This window comes from Geotrypetes seraphini, chromosome 5 (genome assembly GCF_902459505.1).
Source record: "Geotrypetes seraphini chromosome 5, aGeoSer1.1, whole genome shotgun sequence".
In the NCBI taxonomy this organism is placed as follows: Eukaryota; Metazoa; Chordata; class Amphibia; order Gymnophiona; family Dermophiidae; genus Geotrypetes; species Geotrypetes seraphini.
This window is the reverse complement of record NC_047088.1, coordinates 46246273-46267390: the sequence shown is the minus strand read 5'-3', so window position 1 is coordinate 46267390 and position 21118 is coordinate 46246273. Positions and strand designations below refer to the sequence as shown.

Sequence of the window (21118 nt, the reverse complement as noted above, 5' to 3'; positions counted from 1 at the left end):
GCCGCACTTCTCTTAGCAAAGCCGCAAGCGGCAGTTTCTGCACGCAGTCCATTGGTCTTTGCGAAGCCACGATTGGTGGCTCGTGCACGCAGTCCACAAACCCGGAAGCCTTCCTTCTGGCATCTACGTCAGAGGGTAGGCTTCCAGGTCAGTGGAGCACATGCACGAGCCACCGATCACGGCTTTGCAAAGACCAGAGGACCACTTGCAGGAGCCGCTGCTTGCGGCTTTACCAAGAGAAGTGCGGCTGGGAGGAGGGAGCTGGCCAGAGGCGGTAAACGCCCGCGGGAGGCACGAATTTGGGACGCAGAATGGAGGAGGACTACGAGGGGAGTGTGTGTGTTAGTGTTATGTTGTTCCCATACCCTAAAGCGGTGATCCCCAACCCTGTCCTGGAGGACCACTAGCCAGTAGGGGTTTTCGGGATAGCCCTAATGAATATGCATGGGGCAGATCTGCACTCCTATCATCTTCATTGCGTTGCAAATCTCTTTCATGCATATTCATTAGGGCTATCCTGAAAACCTGGCTGGCTGGTGGTCCTCCAGGACAGGGTTGGGAACCACTGTCCAAAAGATGTTGAACTCTTGCTGCCATTTGATTTTGGTCAACCCTACTCTTCTTGGAAGCTCCATTGTTAACAAGGTGCCTCCATTAAGGTAACCTGATAATGCATGATAGGAGCATATTCTGTAAAGGACACCCAGGAATCATCATAGAACACAACCATAACCGGGAATTGGCATGCCTAACATATACTGTGTTTCCCTGAAAATAAGACACTGTCTTATATTAATTTTAGGCCCAAAAAAGGCGCTAGGTCTTATTTTCGGAGAGGTCTTATATTTTTTCATGTACAATGATTATCTCCCCCTTCCTCTCCTCCACCCTAATTCTTCCTATTTCCTTTCTCTCCCCCACATGTGAAGCATCTTTCCTCCCCTCTCACCCATCCCCTTGTGCAGTATCTTTCTATCCCTCCCTCCCATCCCCCTGTGCAGCAGAACCCTTGCAGCCTATATCCCTCCCTCCCCTTGCACCTTATATTCCTCCCATTCCCCCGTGGAGCATTTTTTAATCCCTCCCATCCCCCTCACCACACACCCACCCCTCTCCCTGCTGACCCTTCCATCTCTCCCATCCATCCGAACCCCGACTGCGAGACCGAAATACAGTACCTTATAACAAACCACATTGTCGGCAGCAAAGGCCCCATCGTGGCTTTCTCACACCCGGGCGTTCCTCTGCCGCATTGCTGATGGGGCCTGTGCTGCCAATGACGCAGTTTGTTATAAGGTACTGTATTTCGGTCTCGCGGTCAGGATTCGGATGGGTGAGAGAGATGGAATGGTCACGGAGGGAGCACTGCTGCTGCCGGCGACTAGGGTTTATTTTCGGGGATAGGGCTTATATTAAGACCTACCCCGAAAATCATGCTAGGGCTTATTTTGGGGGAAACACGGTACATACCCACAGTTAAACTAGCCACAGAGCTGGCAAAACTCTGGATGCCTAAATGCAGCTGGAACACACATAACCCCCAAATTCTGTATATGGCGCCTTAAGTTGTGTTCACCAATCGTGCACCCAGCTGATTTGCACGCACAACTTAATTGTTTAATAGGTCTAATTGATGCCGATAACTGGCAATTGATACCTCATAATTGACACTTAATTGATGCTAATGAGAAGTTACATTTGCAGTTGGTAGATGCATCCTATAAAGTGGTGCGCATCAGTTCTAGGGTGTGAATCCGAAAAAGGGGCATGGCGGGAGAAGGAGCGTAGGCGCACCTAAAATTCACGTGCACAGTTGCACATACAAGCAAGGCGCAGGTATTTAGACCTGGTTTTCCTTGGCCTAAATGGGCACGTCTAAAAGTTATGATGCGCTATTTTAGTCTGTGCCAATGTTTTGGGGTACCGTGTATAGAATATGGCCCGTAACAAAGAGTATTCTATAGGTTACAGGTGTGACTGGGAGCCTTGCCTATCCTCCACTCTTGTGTATGCTCTTTGCAATAGTACGTAAACTTGCTCTTATAGAATAGTGCACAGGGTGCTTACACAACACATAGGTGCTCATATTTTCTCTGCATTTATGAGCACAAGGGGGCACTAAACTACTGATGCTTATAGAATTACCCTTTTGATGTGTAGAGTTTGACTCGGCATTGGAGGAAGGAGTGGCGTAGTGGTTAGAGCGACAGCCTCAGTACCCTGGGCATGTCGCTCAATCCTACATTGCCCCAGGTACATTAGATAAGATTGTGAGCCCACCGGGACAGATAGAGAAAAAAAAAATTCTTGAGTACCTGATTGTAAGCCCCTTAGATAACTTTAATAGGCGCTATATAAATGCCTAAAATAAATAAATAAAGCTTGAAACATATAATTAAAGTCTTTTGTGTAAACCTGTCGCTCCTCTTTAGATTGCGTCACATCGTCATACATTCCTGTCAAGCCTTTTGAAAAGGACCGTAAATGGGTTGCCGTCGAAATTGAAGAACTTGTGCCGGAAGTTACAAAGTACTGCTACCCTTTCACCATTTACAAAAATCGCCTCTACGTCTACCCTTTGCATTTAAAGTATGACGGCCAGAAAACATTTGCCAAGGTAAGCGACTCGGGAGTAATGCTTCTGGAAAAGGTGACTTGTATTTTAAACATGTTTGCAACATATTTCCTCATTTTGTCTTCTCCCAGGCAAGGAACATTGCGGTCTGTGTGGAATTCAGAGATTCGGATGAGGGTGATGCAGGTGCTTTAAAGGTTTGCCCAGTTACACTTGTCAGTCTTAATGCTGCCGGATCAGAAGGCTCTTTGCACAACAGTAGGATAAAATTTGGGCCTAAGTAGAGTAATATCAAGTCCAGATTACTTTATGTCCAGTTTATCTTTCTTATGGTTTCTTAGGACATTGAAGGTTTATTTTTTTTATTTATTCAATTTTTCTATACCGTTCTCCCAGAGGAGCTCAGAACGGTTTACATGAACTTATTCAGGTACTCAAGCATTTTCTCTGTCTGTCCCGGCGGGCTCGCAATCTACCTAATGTACCTGGAGCAATGGGGGGGATTAAGTGACTTGCTCAGGGTCACAAGGAGCAGCGTGGGTTTGAACCCAGGGTGCTAAGGCTGTAGCTTTAACCACTGCGCCACACACTGTTGGCAGAAAGGACCATTTTGTCCATTCAGTGTACCAATTTGTGTCTACTGAATTTTGTAGATCTCGCTCTACCTCAGTGGCATACCTAGCATATATGACACCCAGGGCCCATCATTTTTTGACACCCCCCCCCAATCTGTATGAAAAACATGATTTTTAGTAACAAGCCACACGTCACACAAGAGTGTACCTAGGAAAAATCAGCATCTTACATACTATAGCAGTACAGCATCCATACACTCATTGTAAAACTGAACAAGCCAGACTAGTACAGATCAGTCCTGCGCAGTCAATCCTAACAGAAAACCGTGTCTTTCGAACACATAGAACACACCTTTGCCTAGTATGGAATATGTCATCACAAACTAACCCCTCCCCCCTTTACAAAACTGTAGTGTGGATTTTAGCCACAGTGGTAACAGCCCAGACGCTCATAGAATTCTGAGCATCAGAGCTGTTACCACCATGGCTGGCGCTAAAACACACTTTACACTTTTGTAAAAGGGAGGATAAAATAGAAATACGTAGACAAAGGTTAAATTGAACCACCAAGAAACTGGACTCGGCATACAATGCAACACCACAGAAAGTGTAACACATGTATCCTAAAGCAAAAAAATGCATAAATAGAAATTTTTTTTACTACCTTTGTCTTCTCTGGTTTATATCCCGCAGCACCCCAAATTTCTATTTGGGTTACAAACATACAATGGTTTCTACCCACATTTCAAATATTCTTCTATTCCTGCTGAGGTTTCCTCCCTTCAGCCTCATGTGATGACCTCCTTTCCTAGAGCTTTTTATTCTCAAAGTTACAGTCTAATGCTATTCCAAAATACAATGCAGAGTACATTTTCTTTGAGGGTAGAATACGACATGTTGGGGTTTTTTTTTTTTTTTTAATTGAACAGGAGAGCTGCTGGTCTTTTGCAGTAGCTTTGGGTAGACTCTGTGGCAAAGAGTTTTTTTTTTAAAAATGCAATACAGTGTCTGAGATTCTGTAGTAGTACATGGCTTAATATGGATAACATCCAAGTTTAGTGTAGAATATTTTTTTTCTGAATATTTTCATCTGATAAGGTTTACAACTTTTGTTTCTGAATTTGTTTTCATTTATCTCCACTTTAGTTTTAAGTTTCATTCCTTATGTTCTCCCTTTTCATACCTCTTCTCTCATATCCATTGCCTATCCTTACCATCTTTTATGTCAGTCTGTCAAAGATGCCGGTCTCACTAGGGTTGTCCGGAAAAACCTAAAGTTGGAAAAAACGGTGCGAATTGAAGTCTTTCCCGTGAATTTGATTATGCTTGATCAGAAAATAAAACAGACTTGATTTGATGTCTTTTTATCAGTGTATCATTGCTGAGTGTGAAAACGTAAAAGTTAAGCAAAAATAATTAAGCAAATAATTAAGCAAAAATAATAACAAATTTTAAGAAAAACTGAGCTTTATGTAATCAGTGGCTTTGAGGGACCCATAGGCGTCGGAATGGGGGAGGCCACAGGGGCCATGGCCTCCCCAAAAATTGGCGGTCAGAGTCAATTATGGCCCTACTTCCCCACCCGGCAGCCACCACACAGCGTTGCTGCAGAATGAAGACTTTCGGGGGCAAACCTGCTCGTTGTCACTGCACGGCGGCTGATGGAAGATTTAAAATGACAGCGACCGGGAGGAGGTGGTTGGGGGAGTTGGGAGCTGGAGAGAGGTCATGCCACAGGATCCTGCTGGGGCTCGGGCTGAGCCTTTGGGCCCCCCAAATGAAAAACATTCCACTACCTATGGAGGGACCCCAGGATAGGCTTAAAAATTTTTTAAAAAATTATTTTCTGATCAAGTACAATCAAATTCATGGGAAAAACTTCATTTTACTCAGTTTTTCCAACATTAGGTTTTTCTGGACAACACTACTGTCTCACCTAACTGCTCCCCAAGGCTCTCCTAGCATTTCCTTCTGTCTCCCTTCTATTCCATCCTTAAAATATATTAACACTTTAAGATCCAATAATTTTGCAGTGACAGTACCTTCCCTCTGGAATTCCATTCCTAATTAAAATAAAGGAAGAAACTTCTGTAGTCCTATTCATAGACACTTTTGATACATAACTGCCCTCGTAAGGGCAACAATCTCATTGTTTTGTTTCAGGTCAACCTTCTCCTTATTGTTCTTCCCTTATTTGTTCTTTCTTTTACTTATTGTAGTTCTCCCTTTTCCCTCTTGTTTTTACTTCTGTTTGTCTAGTGTATGTATTTTTGTTTTTACTGACCAATCCCCAGTAATGATATGTTCTGTTTTTAATCATTTGTTTTTGTGCTGATAATGAATTTTATTCTACACCGCTTTGAATTTTAGATTAAGCGGTATAACAAATTTTTTATAAACCTTGAAACCTTGAATTTACCCATCTTTACTGTTTTTTCTCTCTGTATGTCTCCTGTTTTCCTGATGATCGTATCTTCCTTCCATGCAGCCTGTGCTGTTTGAATTCTGTTTACTGTCAGACGCTTATGGGCTGGAGCTAGCATGGGCGGTAGAAGTGTGAAAGAAGGCCCTGCAGTTGGAGAGAATGGCCCCAGGAGCACCTCTCCGCAGGTGTCGAGCAGAAGAAGAGAGAGAGCTGTGCTGGTAGAAACTGGTAGTGGAGGGGTGTGGGAATTTTATTTGATGGGGGGGGGAGATAAAATCTGATGGAGGTGAAAGTAGAATTAGCAGAACTTGGCAGGAGAAAAGAGTATGTGGAGGCAAGCGAGTGGTAGAAAGCAACAGACTGCGGTGAGGCGGGTGGGTAGGTACGTGAAAGCAACAGTGAGATGCCGGTGACACCGGTGGGCAGTTCACGGCAATTCCACGCCAAAAGGACAGTTCAGCCGTCATAGCTGAAACGGTAAGATTGTACCAGGTCTGGGCTCTGGGTAGAAGGAATCCTGTATGTAATGCTCTCCATCTGCCTGCATTCCTACTGTCCAGGCTAGCCTGCATTTTCTTTCTATTTCAGTGTATTTATGGAAAGCCCGGAGGCAGCATTTTTACCACCAGTGCCTTCGCCATCGTTCTGCATCATAACCAAAGTCCGGAGTTCTACGATGAGGTAAAAGGAGAGACAACTTTGCAAATGGCCTATGAAAGTAGTATTTTTTTTTTTCTTTTGGAAGAAGCAGGTGGAGAAAAACCAAACATTATCTCCCCCCAACCCCCACCCCTGATATTCAGCAGGACTTAGCTATCCGGGAACGACTCCCAACCAGCTAAGTCCCATATGTCCAGCTATCTATTGATATTCAGCGAGAGATAGCCAACTATGTATGATTTTTGTAGTATGTTTCTAATTCTGCAAAACTATTGTGCATATAGTTTAAAAAAAAAAAAAAAAAGGGAGATTTGAATTAGCACAAGATGGAAACTTCAAAGCAGCAGAGTATGTTGTCAAGGCTACTGTACATTTTCATATTACTTGTAAGCATTTGTAATCCAAGTACTTAAGTTATAAATCTTTAATTCAATCACCTTATGCTCAGATCAATAAGAAGAGCCAGGCAAAGCTCTAATGGAGCAGTAGACGCCATCTAACCAGAAGCTCAATAACCTCTGCTGGTCTGTACAGATCAGCTTGAAACTTACCCCCCTCTTCTGTTTTAGCGCAGAGAGCTGCGCTGAATGGCCCACGCTGCTCCCGACGCATCCATAGACTAACATGCGCGCGTTAGCATTTAGCGCATGTTAAATCGGTTAGCGCACCTTAATAAAAGAGGGCCAAAGATTTTGAACATTGTTTTTGTGTGGTTAATAGTTACACGCAGTCTAAATGCATGATTAAATTACATTTTCTTTTTTTTCTTTGATATTTTTGGGCCACAGACTGTAGAAGTCCACCCGATACTGTCCTTAGGTCTCAACTACTGGAGTTGCTGTCGAAGCTCACTCCAGCCTATCTAAACCATCTCGCCATTTGTAGGATACAGACCGTAAAAGTCTTCCCAGCACCGTCCATATGTTCCAAATTACTTGTGTTTCCCATTGAAGCCCTCCCTAGCCCATCCTGAACCGAATTGCCATATACGGGGCACAGACCATGCAAGTCTGCCCAGAGCCGGCCTTAGTTCTTCAATTTATACTATTCATTATGTAATTAGTGATCTTCTGTGTTCATCCCACACTTTCTGTCACCGTTTTCCTCTCCACCACCTCTCTTGGAAGGGCATTCTGGGCATCAACCACCCTCTCCATGAAAAATAATTTCCTAACATTACTCCTAAGTCTACTTTCCCACAAACTCAATTCATGCCTTCTAGGTTTACTATTTTCCCTTCTCTGCAAAAGATTTATTTCTATATTAATACCTTTCAAGTATTTAAACGTCTGTATTATCTCCCCTGTCCCTTCTCTCCTCTAGAGTTAGAGGTCTGCATGAGAACGGGGATCGCGGGTCCCGCGGGAATCCCTCCCTAACCCACGGGAGTCCCACAGGGACCCCCCTCTGGCCCACGGGACTCCCACGGGGATGGAAGGCTTTGGAAGCAGGGTTCGTCTATATAATATAAGGACACGTCGTCCTTAGTAAAAGAGGGGGTTTATAAGTTAATTACCTGAACAGAAAACAAAAAAACAGGAAAACAGCAGCGCAAACACAAAAGAAACTATGGAATTGATGATCCTGTCAGAAGTAATTGCTGCTTTTTATGGGGATGGGGGGGGGATAGAGGTAATTCCTTGCGGGGATGGGTGGGGGAGGAGAGGATCCTGGCGGGGACGGGTGGGTATGGGTGGGATTTCTGTCCCCGCACAACTCTCTACTCTAGAGTATATATATTCAGGTCTTCCATTCTCTTCCCATACAGCCATTTAAGTGTCCCACTTACCTGCCTAGCTATGTGGGCATTGGTCTAGCATTGAATATCGCCAGTGCCCGCATAACTCGCAGCTCCACATCCAGATCGTCCTTGTACTGCCCAAATAGTGATATGTTGGTCAGAGGGGGTATACAGCAGCACTACCCTGTCAAGTGCTGCTCCTCCTGACCTGCTCAATGTGATTTAACTGAGCAGGAGCGTCTTGTATATGGATAAATTTATTTATTGAATTTTCTATACTATTCTCCCAGGGAGCTCAGAGTGGTTTACATGAATTTATCCAGGTACTCAAGCATTTTCCCTGTCTGTCCCGGCGGGCTCACAATCTACCTAATGTACCTGGGGCAATGGAGGGGATTAAGTGACTTGCCCAGGATCTCAAGGAACAGCGTGGATCTGAACCCACAACCTCAGGGTGCTGAGGCTGTAGCTTTAACCACTGCGCCACACTCTCCCCTGAATATCAGATCCGCTGAGAATGAAAAGATGCTTCATTTCATTGTATGTTTAAGTATTACTGCAACATGTTTGTTTTTTTTTAATTTCAGATAAAGGTGGAACTTCCCATCCACTTGCATCAAAAACATCACTTGCTTTTCACCTTTTACCATGTCAGCTGTGACATCAACACTAAGGGAACCGCTAAAAAGCACGACACTGTTGAAACTGCCGGTATGTTTCCCGTCTTCGATGTTCGGTGTATACACTGAGAAGTAGAGTTTAGAGAATGACACAGTGACAAAATTCATCACCGTTCCCGTCCCCGCGGATAACCGCGGGAAATAATCCCATTTCATTTTCTAGTGTCTATTTCAACCTCAGTCCTTCTACACCAGCATTCTTCAAAGCAAAGCTTGCGGGTCAGTGGCTGTGGCCATTCATACTCTGATTCTTATGTGAGCCAAGGATAATGAAGCCATTGTGACATCACTGATGTGATTGGTTCTTAGGCACTGGTGGAATGAGGCATTATGACATCACAATATCTGCTCTGGATACCAGAGACTGTCATTCTGTAGTGTCTGTTTCAACCTCAGTCCTTCTACACTAGCATTCTTCAAAGCAAAGCTTGCGGGTTAGTGGTTGTGGCCATTCATACTCTGATTCTTCCCTCTCTCCTTAAAGAATGACATGAAGATGGTTTCCCAAGGTTATCCGTGGGGACGGGAATGGTGATGAATTTTGTCACCGTGTCATTCTCTAGTAGAGTTGTGGAGCTGCTGTGGGTCACTGTCTTTCTACTAGCATTCTGTTTCCTTTGGATGCCCATTTTCTCATGAATCCCATGTTTATAACAACAGTGCTGATACATTTTTTTGCATGCAAGCATTAATTTGTTCTATCATTATTGCAATATAAAACCTCGTATGGCCAAACTCGAGGGACATTATGACCGCGTTATACCCTGCTAGAACCGTAGGTTTTCTGCTGCCTCTCTCACAAGTGCCTTATCTGTTGGAAATTATAACCAGTGGCCAACATCATTTGTAAATTCTCACAAAAAGTTCTAAAGCAGTTGTCTCAAACACGCGGCCCGGGGGCCACATGCGGCCCGCCAGGTACTATTTTGAGGCCCTCAGTATGTCTATCATAATCACAAAAGTAAAATAAAACAGTTTCTTGATCAAATGTCTCTTTAGCTACAAGTTACAATATTATTATTAAGACTTAGACAAAAGGAAAGATTTATAAACTATAAAGAGTTTTACCTCATACAAAATTGTCAATTCTTTAATAAGACATGAACTATTTTTTCAGAGGCCCTCCAAGTACCTACAAATCCAAAATGTGGCCCTGCAAAGGGTTTCAGTTTGAGACCACTGTTCTAAAGCAATTACTAAAAGCTGTGTACTGTGTTATAGATAGCATTCTACCCCTGAGGTAGTTTCCTGGTAAACTAACCTTTTGACCCTGATTCTTTTAAAGTCTTTCTAAAGTTAGGTGCCAATTTTGACGCCGACCTTAATCAATAAGCTTAATAGGTGCTGATATTGGCGCTCAATGCCTCATAATTGGCTTTAAATGGTGGGTGTGGTTAAGGGGGTGGATCATGGACATGTATTCGAATTAGGCGCCTCTTTGTGAATTAGGTGCCTTTGGGCTCTGATATCGGCGCTTAACTTTAGGTGAAGAAAGCCCTGGCATAAATGTGTGCCCAAGTGTTAGAATGCTTAATGCCACCTAAGCATGATGGGTGCCTAAGTTTTATAAAATTATGCTTGTCAATATCGACGTCAAACTTTAGGCGCACACAACCTTTGGGCATATGCAGATGAAATGAATGGATTTCCATTCCAGCTGTCCAGAAGCTTCTATGAGATTAATCAGAAGTCATTGAGCAGAGCATTAAAGCTCAGATTCTCAAACCGGTGCCGATTTTTGAGGCATCTGTAGACACCCATACCTCAGTTAAAAACACCATCCAAACAGCGTTTTTAACTGAGATTTGAGGTGCATACCGGCACCTAGAAAATTGGTCCCGGAATTGTGCCTGCAATAAGCACCTTAGGCCGCCGAACACCAAAGTAGCCATGGCCAACGCTGGAAGTGGCGTTAGGCGTTCTAAAGTACCTACCTACATAGGCGCGATTCTCGTGAAAATGGGTGCCAGAAATACAGGCCCGGAAAAACCTGGCCTACTTTTCTGGCGCCTGTCTTTTGCTTTGGTGTGATTCCAAAACCAGCGCCAGTGCATGATTGACACGTGAGCGGCAGCCGCTTTTAAGGCGACTGACAATATCGACGCTGCTTCAAGTTCCGAGTGAGAGGGCATAGAATGAGGTTAAGAGGTGATAGGCTCAGGAGTAATCTAAGGAAATACGTTTTTTACAGAAAGGGTGGTAGATGTGTGGAACAGTCTCCCGGAAGAGGTGGTGGAGACAGAGACTGTGTCTGAATTCAAGAGGGCCTGTAAAAGGCACGTGGGATCTCTCAGAGAGAGAAAGAGATAATGGTTACTGCGGATGGGCAGACTAGATGGGCCATAGGGCCTTTATCTGCCGTCATGTCTCTGTTTCTATGACCTTATAGTATTTTCATCGCATTGTTCAATGTAAAATAGTATTTTCATCGCATTGTTCAATGTAAAATGGGCCTTCACTTGTTAAGCAAATATAACGGTGGTTGATTCCTCCCTTTTTTTTTTCTCCTGTCTGCAGTTGGTTATTCCTGGCTCCCTTTGTTAAAGGATGGGAGGATTACCACTTCTGAGCAAGTGTTACCAGTTTCTGCTAACCTCCCTGCAGGGTACCTGGGGTACAATGATACAGAATCGAAGCGGGTAGGAAACAGATTTGATTGACTTCTCAACGTATGGTGTACATGAATTTCCTGTCTTTTTAGAAATAATGTTCTTGCTTTTGTCAGTACTTGTGTATTGTTTCATTTCTTTGTAATATTTTTGAAACACCCCCCAAAAAAAGATAGGCAAGCAATCTGCTAAAATCTGTAAGATCCAGTCCCAAAAACAAAACCAGCAGACCAATGTTCGCCCCCTCTGGGGTTGTATCAGAGGCTGAAACAAAAACAGTGGCAGTCTTAATTGTAAGCACAGTACGCTGCTCTAGGAGCTCCTAGAGAATGGGCTGTGCTTACAGTCTGTGGCGTAGTAAGGGGAGGGGGCGGTCCACCATGGGTGCTATCTTGGTGGAGGCTCCTTCCTTGTCCCCCCCCCCCACCACTTACCAAGCACGTGCACACCTTCCCTCCCCTCGTACCTTTTTTAATGTTCCCAGTGCAAGCAGCAACTCCAACCTGCTGCTCGCGCCAGCATTGGCTCTTCCTTTGATGTCACTTCCTGGTCCCTCACCTAGGAAGTGATGTTGGAGGAAGAGCTGACGCTGGCACGAGCAGCAGGTTGGGGTTGCTGCTCACGCCGTGGAGAAGGAAAGGGGGTGCATGCACGGCAAGAGGGTGTGGGGAAGGGACAGGTGGGGGTGGGAGGCGGAGAAGAGGGCGGGGGAAGATCGCCACTGCCCCGGGCGCCTCTCAACCTCGCTACACCACTGCTTACAGTAACCTAGTGACCTAAACAATGAGCTTTGTTCAAATGTAGACTGCTACTGACTTGAACAGTGCGCTATGTGTACAGTTAGATTGTCACTGACCTCTTTTTGTGAAACATGGCCATGTCGTGCAATTGAGAATTGTCAGTGTTCATTGCAATAAAACGATTCATTTATATATTTTTATACTGGTCTGCTGGTACTGTTTTAAAGAAAAAAAAACCCACAAGTTTAGAATTGTATAACAGCTTAAAAGAGTATTTTTTTTTACTTCATGACTTGCATGTGTGTATGCGTCATGGACTTGCTCCGGTAGGGGAGAATGGAAGGTAGGGTATATTCGTATGAATGTTGGAGGGACGGCTGTAGGAATGTCTGTAGGGGAGCTTTGGTGACAAGGTGAGGGAAGGTGTGGTTGAATGGACTTATATGACATGGGTATAAGGTATGTGGAGGTTAAGTGCATTTAGGTGGTTGTGTGGGTGGGTGACCTTGCTGCTGCTTTTTCTAGTTGTTTCACAGGATCTACTGCTGCTTCCTTCTGATGGCAGAACCTGCAACATCTTACTAGATTCCCTTGTTTTCTTCAGATGAGGGGTGGAGGGTGTCTGGGAAACCCTGCCAGCTAATCTGCTTCCTCTGGCCTCACATTTTCTGTGGCTGGCACAGCTCCGCTGCTTTGGTGTTTCAGAGCTTCCCCACCAACCCTTTTGTTTTCTGTTTGTTACCTGTGACAATGTCACAAACAATCCTTAACCCTACTCCTCTGCCCTGCAACCCAGCCAGCTGATTAACTGTTCCCCTTAACTGTATCCATGACATCCTGTTTGTTTTTGGGAAGCAGAGTTGAGATTGTGATGTCATAAAGCCTCCTTCCACCAATAAGAGACAACCTCATCAGTGATGTCACAATGGCTTGATTGTCCTGTACTCCCCTCTGCCCTCCAACACAGCCCGCTGATTAACCGTTCCCCTTAACTGTATCCACGACATCCTGTTTGTCTATCGTGCCTGTTTAGATTGTAAGCTCTTTCGAGCAGGGACTGTTTTCTTATTCTTTGTGACTCTGTGCAGTGCTGCGTGCGTCTGGTAGCGCTATTGAAATAATTCATAGTAGTAGTAGATGAAAAAAACAAAACCAGCAAAAATAACCAGTGTATGTCACAGGTATTTGCTGCTAATCTGCAGAAAAGAAAACTGCTTTCCTTTTCGATCACAGCAGGCCTGTTCCGATATCAAATGGGTAGATGGGTCCAAGCCGTTGTTCAAAGTCAGAAGTCATCTAGAATCTACCATTTATACCCAGGTAAACAAAGCATATCATTCCTGTACTGTTAAACCCTGGTGAGGATGCTTTGTTTGTTGCTAGAGGTTTTATGCCTAGTAGGTAGACTCTTTGTTGGTTATGACATCTCTTTAAGTGACCCCAAAGAAAAGATGTAGTGTTGGAGCTTATGAAACCTCACAGGCCTTTTCTAACCTTTTTACTGTTGATCCTTTGTGATGTATTACAGACTGGAAAGACCCCGGTATTCTCCAGGAGCAAAGTAACTAATACATCATTATTCACAATACAAGCAGTCCCCGAGTTTCTGACGCCCGACTTAAGTATGACTCGTACTTAAGAACGCAGTCGTGGCTTCATTTGATTTCACTGAGCAGTATTTCCAGTGGCATAGACTCCTAAACTTCTGCAGCAGATTTCAGGAATGATGCATGGCCACATTAAGAACACAGTGTGTGGTTGTGCATGAATGAGTAACATTTTTAAAGCTGTTCTTAAGTCGGATTTGTATGTCACTCAGAATTTGTAGATTTTAAGATTCTTACTGTTTACCTATGCTCCCAGCTGACAAAAGGGCCAACTGTCCCTACCAGTGTTCCCTCTAAGGCAGTGGTTCTCAACCCTGTCCTGGGGACCCCACAGCCAGTCGGGTTTTTAAGATATCCCTAATGAATATGCATGAGAGAGATTTGCATATAATGGAAGTGGCAGGTATGCAAATCTCTCTCATGCATATTCATTAGGGATATCTTGAAAACCCGACTGGCTGGGGGGTCCCCAGGACAGGGTTGAGAACTGCTCTAAGGTGCAGCATGCACAACCACACACCATTCTTAATATGACCATGCATCATTCCTGAATCTGCTACGGAAGAAGTGTAGGAGTCCAGGCCACTGGAAATATTAGTGAAATCAAATGAAGCTGCAACCGCGTTCTTAAGTACGAGTCATACTTAAATCGGGTGTCTGTAAATCGGAGACTGCCTGTATTGTGAATGTTGATGTATTAGTTACTTTGCTCCTGGAGAATTCCGGGGTCTTTCCAGTCTGTAATACGTCACAAAGGATCAACAGGAAAAAGGTTGGAAGAGGCCTGTGAGGTTTCATTTATAGTAAGGTAAAATATAAACAGCATGAAAAACGCTTCTCACTGTAGCCACAAAACGACTGCCTCTACAAGCAAAGAATTATTTAAAAAAAGAAATTCAAGATACAACTACATCATCTCTCAGGGGAAAGTTATCAATGTGGGCTACTGTTAAGTCTGGTTGTTTTACCACAGAACGCCTATGATCAAAAGTTGCTTTGATAAAATAGCTTTGTTACCACCCCATTCGGACCAAGGAACATTTAAAATCAAAATAAGCTAAGTACTTTAAATATTTACATAAGAAAGTCTAATAAATAGTACTGATAGCTTACAGGGAGATCATTGAAACCAGTCATAACTTGCATTAGGCAGTTTTGACTAAGATTTGTTCTAATGTTTTAACTGCTGCAAGCGCTTGAGGTTTCTTCATCGGCTGGGGTTCGGTCGAATGGTGCATGAGTGGTACATATAAGTCTATAGTTTACGTAATTGACCATTTATTAGAAGATCGGAGAAAAAAAAAAAGAAGAAAAATTCAAGAAGGAATCATTTGCTTTGAATATTGATATAAGGAAAAAGAAAAATTGATGAAAAAGAAAATATATCATTTCGCATCCCCGTAATTTGTGTGATTAGGGTAATTTGTTTTGTAACATTTTGTGAGGGTGTTGGATTTTACCACAGGCAGGGTTTATTTTTTTTTTTAGTGCAGGGTCTCATTGGGACCCTGTGTTAAAATAATCACAATTGTGGTAAATAACCTAATAGTCTACGTTGATAACTCCCCCCCCCCCACACACACCTTAGTCATCTTCTGCATGCTCACTTTGTAGTATCATTGAGGGAACACTTGGGTCTCTATGTTTAGATGCATGTCCAAATACTCATTATATTATTTAATTTAACTAATATATTTCTAAAAAACCCAGCTAGAATAATTTTCACGGGATTATTTTCTTTGTCTTCAGGATCTGCATCTTCACAAATTCTTTCACTACTGCCAGATGCTTCAGTCGGGCTCTAAGGAAAGTCCAGGAGAACTTGTGAAATATTTGAAGGTGTGAATTGCTATTTCAGGGACGACCTGAATTTTTTATTTATTTTTTTTTCACCACATCAATACTTAATTAACCTCCCTCCCCCCCCCAATACTTTTATGATACCACATTAGTGGTTTTTATTGCTGGCCATGACAGTAAAAACTCCTACGCTCATAGAATTCCTGTGAGTGCCGGAACTTTTACCACTGCGACCAGTGATAAAAATACACACTAATGCAACTTCATAAAAGGGGGTAAGATATGTTCCTAACTTTAGATACCTATTTATTTAGGTGCCTGTTATAGAATTTCCCCCTTGGTCCATACTGAATTGATCTAATGTGCACTAATGAACCAAATGCACACTAAGAGTCGCATACATTTAATAATAAACATCTAAAATCCTGTATATAATATGCATTATTGTAAGTCTGTTTATCCTTTTCAGAAACATCTTGTCGGTATTCTTTTAGGAGCAGCTAAATCAGTTTGGCTGCCTTGGATGCTTCAGTAAATATCACCAAGCTGCAGCACTGATTCACAGTCTCAAACACAGGACGAGCTGTCTTCAAAATGTTGCTTTTCTTTATTCTGATATAGTGCTTGCACGCCATGGAGAACCAAGTAATGATCCAGTTCCTGCCGGTGATTCTCATGCAACTCTTTCGAGTTCTCACCAAAATGACTCAAGAGGAGGATGTTGCCGTAAATTGTACCATGTAAGTTTTGTTTTAAAATCTGCCGTCCATAAGAGGAGTAACCTAGGAAAGACTCAGTGGTGTAGCAGTGGCATCCCCCCCCTAACTCCTTTACCACCCCTTGCCATGCGCATGCCTTCTCTCTTTAACTCTTTGCCAGCGCGAGCAACTTCTCCATCTTGCTGCTTTCCCTCTGATGTCACTTCCTTGTCCAACCAGGAAGCGACTTCAGAGGGAGAGCCAAGGCTGGCAAGAGCAGCCGGTTGGAGATAAAGAGGTATGGAGGGCAGAGAAGAGGAAAGGTGCCGACGCCCCCACCAAGACAGCGCCCGGGTGATACTATGCCACTGAAAGGACTTCTTTTTTTTCCATGAATATTATGTTCCTTGTAAGTCGGCCTAGTGTTCAATTGCATTGGTGCATGTTGACCTAGGTTTGATTTGCAGTTAGATATTTTTTTTGGGCTGGTGTTGGGAATTCTGAAGTGGCAGGATTCACAACCATTCACTTTTCTTGTCCCTTTGCAAAAAAAAATAAAAAAAAAAAAGGTGTTGTTTGGGATCTCTCAAGGCAAAGGATGCCTAGCAAAACAAATCAATAGTGACCCCTTAAATCTGGTAAAATGCATCATTCAGCAGTAGCACTGGAAGTAATACAAGGATGGAGTCATTATTTGCTCTTGCTTATTGCCTGTCTGAAGCCAAATATATCGCAGCCCTGGTTGCGTACGCTGCCATGGCTTCCGGCCACCACCTGCTAGTTAACTGCCATCTGGTCCTCAGCAATTGTCTTTTGGCTGAGCTCTACCTTTGGGTCCTGCTGTCAGCTTGGATAAGGACTACCATGTCTTGTCATCTGTTTTCTTCTGTGCTAGAATTTAGGATCCGTGCATAGTTAATTTCAATCTGTGCTGCTAGAATTAAAGTCTTTTTTGGTTTTTAACTAATGCTTAACTTGCACTTCAATCTAGTTCACTATTAAGTGTCTTTCTTGACCAATGCAGGAAAGTTTCAAGTTTATTAAAAGTTTGTTGTACACACAATATCAAATACTTCAATGCGTATGGCAATTTAAAATTGGGAGACAAAATAAAACAATTTGTACACATAAACGTACACAAGTAATTAGTGATACAAAAGGGAAGAGAGGTGATAAGAACATAAGAATAGGGGATTGATCCAAGATGGCCGCGAGCTTACTTAGCTGAGCACCACGCTGTAGGAACTCGCTCTAACTGATTAGTTTCTGAGTATTTGATAGTACCTGCAATGCCAAAACGGAGAGAAAGAAGTTCCGCTGGGGCCTCACAGCGCTCCGGAGCAGCCGTTCATGGCAACATAGAGGAATTACTACGGCGGATGGAGGACATTGGGTTGCCGTCTGTGACTTCCCCACTGGAGCCGCACTGGAGAGGAGAGGCCGAGCCAGTCTCCTTGGGTTTGGAAACCATGCTGAATCCTGACACTAGGGCACCTCCCCCACGTCCTCAGTTTATAAGCTCCCCACGGGGGTAAGGCGAGTATCCGGAAGCCAGAGCTCTCTCTAGCCAGGAGGCCAAGGAAGAAGCAGCAGGGAGCAAGGAACCAGACTCTCCACAATTACAGGAGAGTCGGATGGAAGCCGAGGACTTGACTTAACACTTGGGGACGGATTATTCCAAGATACTCGGCAGGAGAGATCGTCAGATGGTGAGCAAAAAGATACTAACTTACAACTATCTCAAATACAAAACCCCCAGGGGGTGACATTAGAATCAATATGGGAACTAGTGGCAAATCTGCCTAGTATTATTAACCACAGTTTCAACAAATAGAAAGAAAAACAAAAGCTCAGTCGACTGAAATAAAGGGATTAAGAAAAGAAGTAATTGAATCCAAAACTTCTATAGGACATATTAATCAGGAATTGAAAGTCTTTAAACAAATTCAAGATACATTGGCTAAGGATAATATTAACCTCAGAAGAAAGCTCGAGGAGGCATTGGAGAATTTCTCAAGGGGATTTAACTTAAGACTGGTTAATTTCCCTAGGATTACTATGGTAACTCCTAGGGAGATGTTTAAAAGATATTTACAAGAAGTTTTGGAAGTTCCAGAGGAGGCTTTACCTCCATTAACACAAGTTTATTATCTTCCTTAAAAACAGCAACAAACAACCGTTCAAGAACCAGTAAGGGCTCCTTTTACAAAGCCACGCTAGCGGTTTTAACGCACACACTGGATTAGCGCACGCTATAGCACGCACTAGCCGGAAATCTACCGTCTGCTCAAAAGGAGGCAGTAGCGGCTAGCATTCTCGGCAATTTAGCACGCTATTCCGCGCATTAAGGCCCTAGCGCGGCTTTCTAAAAGGAGCCCTAAATATTTATACATTGTTGGAACTTTCAGATAAAGAACAAGCAGCAGCTGCAACTTTATTCTTGACGGTTGCTTTAGCTACGGACAAAAATTGGTTACTGAGACTTTTCCTCAAGAATAAACAGAAGGACTTTCTGGGTTTAAAAATTCAAATGTACCCAGATTTGGCTAGAGATACCCAGAGACGTCGTAGAGAATTTTTACTTTTGAAACCAAGTGTGTTAACTCTAGGGGCGACTTTATTTTTGTGTCATCCATGTAAATGTTTCATGTATTATTCTTCACAAAAATTTGTCTTTTTTGAGCCTTTCCAACTGTCAACTTTCTGGTCAGTGTCATGATTGGAAAAAGAAAGTGCTAATGCCCTCTAATATAATATGGAAGATATCCTGAAGCCCAGCTAATTAGGCCTAATTTCTTGATTATGATTTGTTCCTTTAATTCTCGCTTTTGTAACATTTTGGATCCATTTATATTGAAGGACTTGAGTGGAATTTAAGGGTATGCTTTGCCTTTTGAATTTCTTTTTTCTTTTCTTATGTATAACAAAATTGCTTAACTTTTGCTTTCTGTACAAGTTTAAACTTGATATGTATATTGAAAATTATAAATAAATCATAAAAAATAAAAAAAACATAAGAATAGCCTTACTGGGTCAGACCTATGGTTCATCAATCCCAGTAGCCCGTTCTCACGGTGGCCAAACCAGGTCACTAGTACCTGGCCGAAGCCCAAGGAGTATCAACGTTCCATTCAGAATACTAAAGAATAGTAAGATTCTGGAATCCCAAAGAGTAACAGAAGATTCCGGAATCCCAAGGAGTAGCAACATCCCATTCAGAATCCTAAAGAATAGCAAGATTCTGGAATCCCAAAGAGTAACAGAAGATTCCGGATCCCCAAGGAGTAGCAACATCCCATTCAGAATCCTAAAGAATAGCAAGATTCTGGAATCCCAAAGAGTAACAGAAGATTCCGGAGCCCCAAGGAGTAGCAACATCCCATTCAGAATCCTAAAGAATAGCAAGATTCTGGAATCCCAAAGAGTAACAGAAGATTCCGGAACCCCAAGGAGTAGCAACATTCCATGTTACCGATCCAGGGCAAGCAAAGGCTTCCCCCATGTCTTAATAACAGATTATGGACTTTTCCTCCAGGAATTTGTCCAAACCTTTCTTAAAACCAGCTACACTACTAAGAACATAAGAGCTACACTAATAAGAACATAAGAATGGCTGTCTTACTGTCATCTAAAATTAAACCTGGCTCCAAACAACAGGATGAAACACTGCACCTGCTGAATGTGAGGAGAGTCTTGCACCACTATCTCGAAAGGACCAATGACTTTTGCCTTTGAGACCACCTTTTTGTCTTAACCAGTTAGACTTGATAAGGATGTCTAGCTCCCAAGATATCTATTGCCAGATTAATTTGCATGGCAATTTTGTTGGCATACATTGGATGTGGCAAATAGCTGCCAATTTCACTGAAGGCTCATTCAACCAAAAATGTGGCATTGTCATGGGCGGAGATCTGGACATTACCGCCCAAGGAAATCTGCAGGGCAGCTACATGGTCTACCCGTCATATCTTTATGAAGTTCTACAGAGTGGGCGTGGATTTTGGGTCCTCGGTATTGTGGGCAGGCTCATCTGTCCCACTCTAAATACAGAGGACTGCTTTGGTATGTCACCGGCAGTCCAGAATCCTTTGTCCTTTTCACTGCAAGGGAAAATTAGGTTCTTACCTCAATAGTTTTCTTTGTAGTAGGACAAAGAATTCTGGATGCCCCACCCTGTCAGTTGCTTCACCTGCTTCCTACTTCGGACAAATCTACGGGCCCAGAGATGGAGAGCTTCTCCTGCCACTCAAGTGAAAAAAATAAGAAAAAGACAAATAAATTAATAAGCTAAGGCAAAGAGAATTAACATAGTTGAGTCTTTATGAACTCGGAAGGTATTAGTGCTGGTTGCATGCTAGAAGGTGTCTGGTTTGGTTCACCTAGGTTTTATAAGTCTGTCTTAACATTGTTCACTTTATATGTTGCAGAGCAGAGTAGAAAGTGTTTTCGGGGAGATCCCCTTGTACCCCTCCTTCTAATTTCTTCTCTTACAGTGGGCTCAATTGCTTTGGTACAAACTGAAGGTAGGCAATGCAGCCCACTGGGGAAGGAGGAGGAGCTAAAAGGCGTGAATGACATTCCTCTGCAAGCAACTCGCAAGTCAAGGATAATAACCTACAGTCCGGAATCCTTCGTCCTTCTACTACAAAGAAAATTATTGAGGTAAAAAACTAATTTTCCCATAATGAACTTATTTGCCATGGTTCCCTTATAGAATGGACTTCTACTGTGCAGCCTCAGGGTGCCTAAATGGAGACACCAAGTTATAGAATTTTCCCCATATTGCATAAAAAAGTAGATGCTGAGTACTTGCTTATAACAGGAATATACCAGGAGAATTTTATAATTGCCTGTTTAAACTCAAAAATGCAACTCTGCATGTTTAAATTACGTGCACAAAATCACTGAGTGTGCAGATTTAGCATACATCAAAGAAGCTAGGTGTAAGGCAGTAAGTTTTTATTTAGCTGTTTAGCACAATTACTAGTTAACCCTCCCCCCATTTTAC

The 21118-nt window shown here is 43.0% G+C and overlaps 1 protein-coding gene across 8 annotated transcripts in view; it reads left to right on the top strand.

Annotated features, from left to right (window-relative positions):
- DOCK11 (dedicator of cytokinesis 11) overlaps positions 1 to 21118 on the top strand; it is a 247141-nt gene that overhangs the window by 112458 nt on the left and 113565 nt on the right. For 4 of the 8 annotated variants that reach the window (XM_033945546.1, XM_033945542.1, XM_033945540.1 and 1 more), the window contains 8 exons: positions 2433 to 2617; positions 2707 to 2772; positions 6164 to 6256; positions 8564 to 8687; positions 11174 to 11295; positions 13242 to 13325; positions 15362 to 15451; positions 16034 to 16152. In XM_033945546.1, the coding sequence (XP_033801437.1) occupies positions 2433 to 2617; positions 2707 to 2772; positions 6164 to 6256; positions 8564 to 8687; positions 11174 to 11295; positions 13242 to 13325; positions 15362 to 15451; positions 16034 to 16152 (883 nt within the window). Of the gene's footprint in view, positions 1 to 2432; positions 2618 to 2706; positions 2773 to 6163; positions 6257 to 8563; positions 8688 to 11173; positions 11296 to 13238; positions 13326 to 15361; positions 15452 to 16033; positions 16153 to 21118 lie in introns of all 8 variants that reach the window. The other 4 variants (XM_033945543.1, XM_033945541.1, XM_033945539.1 and 1 more) reach the window with 1 other exon arrangement.